Source organism: Pseudoliparis swirei, chromosome 1, assembly GCF_029220125.1.
Source record: "Pseudoliparis swirei isolate HS2019 ecotype Mariana Trench chromosome 1, NWPU_hadal_v1, whole genome shotgun sequence".
NCBI classification, from domain to species: Eukaryota; Metazoa; Chordata; class Actinopteri; order Perciformes; family Liparidae; genus Pseudoliparis; species Pseudoliparis swirei.
The window spans coordinates 10,452,463-10,460,876 of NC_079388.1; the positions used below are offsets into that span (position 1 = coordinate 10,452,463).

The 8,414-nt window shown below is 43.9% G+C and overlaps 1 protein-coding gene across 2 annotated transcripts; it reads right to left on the reverse strand.

The window, feature by feature from the left end:
• Nucleotides 1–55: 55 nt before the first annotated feature.
• Nucleotides 56–6,920, reverse strand: dclk3 (doublecortin-like kinase 3). Of its 2 annotated transcripts, XM_056419765.1 has the most exons (7): nt 6,448–6,920; nt 5,275–5,483; nt 4,025–4,156; nt 2,413–3,639; nt 2,052–2,184; nt 1,735–1,902; nt 56–1,635 (listed from the first exon to the last, which is right to left on the reverse strand). In XM_056419765.1, exons 1-7 carry the CDS (start codon nt 6,515–6,517, stop codon nt 779–781), a joined length of 2,796 nt encoding a protein of 931 aa, XP_056275740.1. In that variant the 5' UTR covers nt 6,518–6,920; the 3' UTR covers nt 56–778. The 2 variants fall into 2 exon arrangements, with proteins under 2 accessions (XP_056275740.1, XP_056275662.1); XM_056419687.1 differs by lacking the exons at nt 5,275–5,483; nt 6,448–6,920 and adding an exon at nt 4,473–5,227.
• Between the last annotated feature and the right edge of the window lie 1,494 nt (nt 6,921–8,414).

Genomic DNA, 8,414 nt, shown 5'->3' on the forward strand with positions numbered 1-8,414 from the left:
TGATCAAACTTTGATTTGTCCAAATATTGCCACAGATTGGTAATTCACAGACTGATAACCATCACATGTTTACAGTGACAATCATATTCATTACAATCAGCAGAAGTTTGTTTCCAAACAATATCAATACAAAATACTTACAGTAAGCACATTTTCAGAACAATGGCATTCAAAAGTTCAGTACATGGCAAACTTTAACCAGGATTAAAATGAAAAGTTATTGGTACAGATATTTTTAGTTTAGTAAACAAATGTTGCCAGCTCAAGATCCTAGCACAGACAGGGGAAGGGTGTAAACAAGGAGGATGGGTCGGTGTCGTCACACAGGCAATCCAAAATAGTTACACTGGGAATGGCGTAACATATCAAAGTTAAACATGGCTGGCAGGAAAATATACAACCTAAACAAAAACACTTCAGAAATATACTTCAAAAAAGTATTTTCATGAATACAACATGACATTATGAACAGTGACAAACAGCTAACGTGTTTATATCCAGATCACCTCCTGCTTGATTAAATCTATTCCATTAATTTCAACATAGTTCTTTACTACTTCCCATCACCTGACCTTGGTCATTATTACACATCATTGTATTATCAATTTGTGATTGCGGGATACATGGATTACAGACATGTATGAGATATATCTAGCCTCATCAAATCAGACCCTATTCAATCCCAAGAGAGTAAATCAGATCATCTGCAGGTCAGTCAAGGATCAGCTGCCAGGAAATCAGTGGTATTGTCTGGAACAATGACATTGACGATGCTGATCTAATCACACGGCTGAACCGGAGATTGACAGCGAGGTCCAGACTCTGTGGGTGGATGGGTGGAGTTGTTGGCGGTGTGAATGTTCAGGTCCTGGGGTTGGGCGAGGTGGTTTTGGGTGTCGGCCGTGGTCGGGTTGTGAAGAGGAGATGTGAGGTTTATCTGATGGAGAGAGTGAGATGAAGAAGCTGCTGGGTTGGAGGATGGATGGTGTTGCGTGGAGCGATCCACTGTGGTTCTTTGCGCTGTATTGATGGAAGGAGTTGAATATGGAGAGGATTGCTGTTGTCTGTTTTGTTTTGATTGTGTTTTAATCTGGGATAGAAGTTCACTCTGGCTCACTGGGATCCCAGAATCCAAGTCTGTGGGACCTGGATCCTGTATTTCTGGCCTGCTTGGCTCCCTGCTGGGGGAGCCAGAGCATGTAGATCTGCACTCTGGTTTCTGTTGACCTGGTTTAGCCTCTGAAACTGTGTACACTTTAATCTGTGGAGAAAAGGCGTTCACTGTGCTTGTCTCTTTTGAAAGTTGCCGTGGTGGATCGTATTCCTCTTGTCCTCTTCCTGTGTTCATCTCAGTGCTGGACCCTTTCTGTGTGACCTCTCCCTCGCGAGTGGTTTGTCCTGGTGTTTTGTCTGGCACTGTTTTGGCTGCATTGGTCTGAATAAGCCTCTGGACTAGTCCTGACTTGTCTAGTTCTGCACCAGTATCTGCTGAATCCCTCTGAGTTTTGTCTGTGAGCACCCTCTGCCGGCTTGTTGAAGCCATAGCCTTCACCCAGGGATGCCCCGAGGTCTGCTCTGCTGTCAGCCTCACTGTGGGATCTGGCTGAAGCAGAGCTCTGACAAGGCCTCTGGCCTCTGCACACAAACACACACAGAAGAAGACACAGATAGTTTATTTGTGTTTGTGTGTATAGACATTTGTCGGAGCACACTTTATATTTCTGTACTTCTCACCTTCTGAGATGGGGTCCCAGTAGGGTGACAAGAAGTGGAGTTGTCCCTGTTTTATGAGTTGAAACAGCTCTTCCTGGTCCCGATCCCGACTGCGAAATGGGGGAAATCCACACAGCAGGATATAGAGAATAATACCCAGAGCCCAAACGTCCACCGCAACACCATAACCTGTTGGGTCGAACCACAATTATTATTCAAATTTAAATTGGAAAATGAGCAAAGACTTTTGATATAAGAAACAAACATATTTAGTGAAATGCAGATTTAAAAGTAAAAAGGAATGTAAAACCGGGATTTATGCAACAACGAGCACTAACCTGTCTCACAGAGGATCTCGGGGGCTACATACGTGGGTGTGCCACAGATAGTGAAGACTGGTTCAGTCACAACCATGGCAAGACCAAAGTCTGCCAACTTCAACCGACAGAGGCCAGCAGCCACATGCTCAATCTGAGAGAGAGCAAGAAGAAACAGACAATCAAGTCAAATGTCTCCAGGGGCAACCACAGGCCAAGCAGCCTGATCAGAATAGACATGTTTTCAACGGGCGATTCACTAGTGAATAAAATGATATCTCTGGCACCCCTTTTTGTAGCAATATGAAAAAAAGTAGTTATTAAAGATACAATAATCAATGATCACATACAAATTCACATGTGTCTCAAATCACTCACTCACCAGTAGGTTTTCTGGTTTGAGGTCTCGGTGGACGATACTTTTGCAATGGATGTAGTTCAGTGCTTCGCTCACATCTGACACCATCAGTCCTGACTCCGCCTCTGGAAACTTCCCCCTCTCACTGATGGCCTCAAACAGATCCCCCCCGCTCACCAGTTCCATTACCAGGTAGGAGTGAGTATGTGTGTGGTGGTCTGCCAACAGCCGCACGATGCGTGGGTGACGGAGGCTACCCAGAAGACTCAGCTCGTTCTGCATCATGTGCTCTCGACCAATCAGCTTGGAGCGTTCAACAATCTTCACAGCGAGGGTTTGCTTGTTGTCGCGACGGCAACACTCTCGCACTACCGCAAAGTTGCCGTCTCCAACCACCCGTCCTATTTCATAGAAATGCTCGATATCTGCCAGGGTGACAGCACTGCCATCTGAGGGAAGGTCAAAGGTCGTCCTATGCTGAATCTCTTTGTCTACTTTACCCACATTTGGAAGAACATTTGAAATGAATTGGGCCACAGTCTTTTCCTCTTGTCTGCTGATTGGCTGAGGAGGTGTAGGGCTGATGTGAACGTGCAATTTCCTCACTTCCTGTTCTGCATATGAGCTTCCTTTTTGCTTCCTTGACACAGGAGGAAGTGGGACCTTCCCTGACAGTAGATTGAGCCGCTCTGGGACTTGATGTTTAACTCTCCTTGCTAAGCAGTCTTCACACAGTGTAGGAGAGAATATGTCTGCTTCTTTAAGACTTTCCTCATGTTTAAATGGACCAATGACAGAAGGCTGTCGCGCTTTGACCCCGCCCCTGACACACAGTCTCTGCAGGTTGTTGGGCAGGTGAGAAGGTTTTCCGCATGAATTCTTTTTATGACACTCCCGTGCCTCTAACTTGTAATCTTCAGGCTGGTTTGTGTCTAAATAGTGAGGCGGCTGAGTACTTGTGTGAGTAATCGCATGGTTGTTGACACGTGTATTTGTGTCCCGGTGAGTCTCCTGGTTAGTGTGAGTCTTGCTACTGCTTGTCCCCTCACTGTATCCACTGTCAGCCTTTGCTGCTTTATCTGGCACTGGACGAAGTCTTTTCTCCCAGGCCTGTAGTGCATCAGCCCGGTAATGGGAATGATCTGGAAACAGCTCCTCCAGAGCCTCCTGCACATCGCCCAGCTCTGGACGAGCCTTCCCCACCGCCAGGAAGGCCACTTCGCCACGAAAGAAATCACATACACCTTTCACCTATGACAAAATAGATAAAAAGGGATCATTTAGGACAGACAAGGGGACCACATCCGGACCTTATACCAACATCGTATGGCCTATGACTTGCTTAGTAGATGTGTGTCAACTGAAGATCAGGGCACTAGGTGTGCCGGCAGAGCGGGACAAGAAAGGGCAGTGTCCTTAGGGCCACATAACTCCAGGTGTGCAGTGTGTCAACTTGTTTGAGCTATTTGAAATAAAATATTTTATAACATTATTCTTGTTAAAATATAGTGTCAAACTAGTGTCAGCGTGCTTCACAGCAAACCTGGGAGCTAGGTACACATCTGAAGGAGTAGTTAGTATTGGCCCATTGATGTATTTATGCCTCAGGGTTAATAAGGACATGGTAGAGCCTCACCTCTCGTGCGTGGGTCGTGTACAAGCGTGTGACTCTGGCTCTGTGCCAGCGAGGAAAACCCAACGCCTCAGATATATCCAATAGCAGCTGCTCGAAGGACACCACCCCTCTACGGTTCAACAGGACCGTTACCTTGAAAACAGAGAGACAATATTACAGGGAGATAAGTTAGGAAATCCTTTCTCATGTCAATTACTGTCATGAGCTGGAAAGAGCAGCCAAAGAGTCTGGGTGGAGCCCGGTGTTCGTGGAAGAAGTCTCAAGCCAACGATGCATTTTAAGAGTATTTATTTTAACATCAACATTCCTGGTTGCCTTAAGGCCCAGCTGATGGTCTCCATTCCAACGTCTCTTCGTACCATAAGCCCACAGTCTGTAGTCAGTTTTCTGTCGACCTCCGATACTCCGACCACCAATCTAACGTCTCACAAATAAGATTAGTACTCACAGTCTCCATTCAGTGAGCTTAAAGCTCCCAGTCAGTCTTGTGTTGTCATGCATCGCCCCGCTGGCAGGCTCTCCTCTCGCTCCCAGCATTTCAAACCCACCGAGCTACGCGCCTTGAGGGACAGCAGCTGTTCACCGCTTTCTTTTCAGAATAAGAGCCTGAACAGGAAACAGCCATCTATCTCCCGGGGAACGCAGCTCTCTCATAATAAAAAAAACACATCTCATTCATACCGTCACCATCCTATAGTTATGATAACAATAAAACATCATACAATTAACATTAGTTACAAATATAATACAGTGATCATACTTTTCTATGCTTTCATAATACATTAGTCAGAATATTCCTCATCATATCTCCTATGTAAATTATCTTTCTATATGCATTATTTAAAACATAAAACTGGACAGGTCACCAGACTAGCGCAGGGCACAGATAGAGACAGACAACTAGTAACGCTCAATTTCACACCAACGGGCAATTTAGAGTCTTTAATTAACCTGAGCTGCATGTCTTTGGACTGTGGAAGGGAGGGAGCCTGAGAACCCGGAGAGCCACCACAGCACCGTGCAGCCCATTTAATAACAGCTTATTAGTATTTATAACTGCAGGCTTATGCAGACTTATTCAGGTTTTCTCAACATATATGATTGAAATTATTAACACTTCTAACCTCTCAATATAAACATTGCTCTTATGAAGTTTATTACTTATCTATATATGACAAAGACGTAAGTCACAACGAATAAATCTGCCATGAATTTTACAGTGCAACTGAAAATGGTAATACTGAGTTCACCTTGCGTAGTGTGCTTTGACCACAGGGCCGGACGATGGTGACCAGATGGGGCCTCTCTGCGCTCTCTTCTGCATGGCGTGTGTGGAAGAGAGGCAGCTGAGGAAGAGGGAGGTGGGATCTTAGGCCCTGTCGCGTAGGGTGGGGGTGAATGGGCCATGGCTGCGGGACCCCGACAGCACGCTTAAACAACGGGACTGGAGGAGCGGAAGCAGGAAGAAAAGGAGAACGGGTGGAAGCACAAACACAGAAAGCAAGAGCTGGATGATTGAAAGTGTAATTAATAACATCCATGTCATCACATAGTTTATTTTGGACTTGTATTCAAAGGACAAATTGTGAGTAACACAACACCAGTTCCTCACCCTGTGTTAGTGTGTGTGTGTGTGTGTGTGTGTGTGTGTGTGTGTGTGTGTGTGTGTGGGTGGGTGGGTGTGTTTGAAAACAAATCCGGCTGATCGGATTTGAGTGTTTTCCATCACATGGAGTGCAAGGGCCATTTGAGATTGTTCAAGCACCTTGCTCACTTGCTGAATAATTTAGGCTTTCTTAAGTCATGTAACCCCCCCCCTACACACATACACACACATACGCACGCACACACATGCACACACACACACACACACAACTTAAGAAAGGCTTGCTTGACCTGGTTAGGGCTCAGCTGAATCTGCATGATTAATGAAACATTGGAGACACACAGCATCTTTGACGTTTCACTTTCTGGCACTAATGGAGACGGAGGGATGTTTTGTGACCAGTCAGTGGGGGTGTTCCAGATGCAGAACAACAGACAGAAACACAAGACACTAAACCTTGAGCACGATGACCAGTGCCCTTCTTTCAATAAGACACCAATGGCATCACAGACAGTCAAACACACACTTAACCAAAACAACTTTTCACAGTGGACACACTGGTCTGTAAGCTTACACATCTCATGAGCAGATGTGGCTAGTTGAGAAAGACTGAATCAGTCCTTTCTTGGTGGTCTCAGAGGGTCGTGTGTGTGTGTGTGGGCTGGTAAATGAAGACAGTTTAGTTATCCCAGTTCCCAGTTTAAAAACATTATTATTTGTAATAGCGAAACTTGAATCAGTAAAGTTTTTTTTGATATTTTAACTATGTGGTCCCTTAAATAAAATCATTTCAATCAGGCCATCGACTAACCTGCCATTCTCCCTTTAGTGTCGCGCGCCGCTTCGCCTCCATACCGAGTTCTCTGTGAGGGCGTCATGAAGCTCATGAGCTCAAACTATTTAGTTTGTTTCGCTTTTATTCTTCCATTTCTCCACAGGTCGCTGCGGTCACATCTTCTGCTGTTTCTTTCAGAAAATGTAACAGGATGCGTCGAGAGAGGACCGGACCTGGTGTAGCCACTGCGGTTACCATGGATACACGTCAAGTTAAACGGCTCGCGAGGGAGACATGCCGGAAGCGGAGCGGTTCTAATGTCAAATAAAAAATAAAAAATAAATATTGTTCTGTGGGTTGAAGAGCAGCATGCTTTTAAAAATAAACACGTGGTTGTAATATATTTTAGAGTTACAGTAAAGCGACTGTGAGTGGACTTATACTTACTGAATAAGTTCAATACGTTTTATTTTGAACGTTCTGACCGGAAGTGCACTGTTTTGTGCTGCGATGAGATAGAGTACCCAAATGCATCCCCACACCACGATCACGAGCAGCCACACGACTTTAATTAAATGTTCTCACTTTCTAAGAGACTGGGCTTAAAGGGCTGGTTGAAACACACCTGCACATTGTCGGTTATATGTAAATACTAAATAAATTGACATAATTAAATGTAATATATTCGAAATTGCTTTGTTTGTTTAACCTGAAACTGTCAAATGTAGATCTAAAATTATACCAAAAATAAATAAAACGATAGCAAGCCTAAAGGAGCACCCTGATGGCCAACGGCATGGTTCCCAAAACGTGGGACCCCTTCGAGATCCTTATATACCTTATTCTCATAACTCATATGCAAACTGCAACCATTGATAAGGGCTTGCAAGTAATCATTGCTTAATTTTCAGGGGTTAAAAGCCTAAAAGCTAGCCCAGGGGTTTGAAGGCCTTCGCTGACCGTGTAATCACTCATCTCTCTGCATTCATATCAGATCTCTACTGGAACTAACTAAAAGTGACATATATAAAGTATCTAAAAGTAGAAATGTCCCAAATTACGGAAAAAAAGAATAAGCCTTACAAACTTCATCATTTTCTCACAACCTCCAAATAGATAAGACTTTACTTCTGTGTTCTCAATTGGAGATTCTGCCCTTTTTAAAAAGTGTTTTGGTTTCACCTGGAGAGTTACTGGACAAAAAAATTAATTAGCGTACAAACCCTTTTGTATCAAAATGACTGGAAGAAGGTTGTGGTGTAAAATCAGCCTGACAGAGGGGGAGAGTAACTGCCAGTTGTAGGGTAGTTACCATAGTTTCACTGATGGAATCCAATACCCTGCCACACACACACACACACACACACACACACACACACACACACACACTGTCCAGTTGATCTTTCAATGCACTGCCCCCCACGTTTCTGTCTCCAAGGATACTGTAAATATTAGATTGAGGAGCAACAACTCTTACTTGCTTCTTATCCTGGGCTCACTTTTGCTGTCTTGAAAGTGTCTCAAAAGTTCAAGTGCTGAATATTCTAAATCCACAATCCTTCATTTATTTTTTCCTTTCTAGCTTGAGGTGTTCATTCTCCGTTTTTTAAAGTGTATTCTCGAGGCATGTTCTACATCTTTCAGAGTGATAGTAGAGGAAAGAAGGGGAGCGAGAAAGGTGATGACATGGAACGAAGGTCGACCGGCTGGACTGCAACAGTCATTTTGTAATTTTACAGCACTAATGTTTCTCACTACGTTGCCAAACACTGATACTGTTTCCAGGTTGGAATCTTAATATATTTATATAATATTTTAGTTAAAATTGTATGAGTGGTGGTAATTTTAAGGTTGCAATATCTTGCCCAGAATTGCCAAAATCAGTAAGGGACTAGAGGCAAATATGCTAATAATGCAGTTCTAGTATCTGTCCAGCAGAGAACGCACATGTCAATACTGTGTCTTATAGCCAGAGAACAGTTGCTACAATTTATGAACATTTGTCTTTT

What these genes read in the sequence shown, in the direction of transcription:
- dclk3 (XM_056419765.1), bottom strand. Translation starts at nt 6,517, where the DNA reads ATGAGCTTCATGACGCCCTCACAGAGAACTCGGTATGGAGGCGAAGCG. An exon ending in GCGCGACACTAAAGGGAGAA is followed by an intron (nt 5,484 to 6,447) that starts TGGCAGGTTAGT and finishes CTTTTCTTCCTG; the next exon opens with CTTCCGCTCCTCCAGTCCCG. An exon ending in TCAAACCAGAAAACCTACTG is followed by an intron (nt 2,185 to 2,412) that starts GTGAGTGAGTGA and finishes GCTCTCTCTCAG; the next exon opens with ATTGAGCATGTGGCTGCTGG.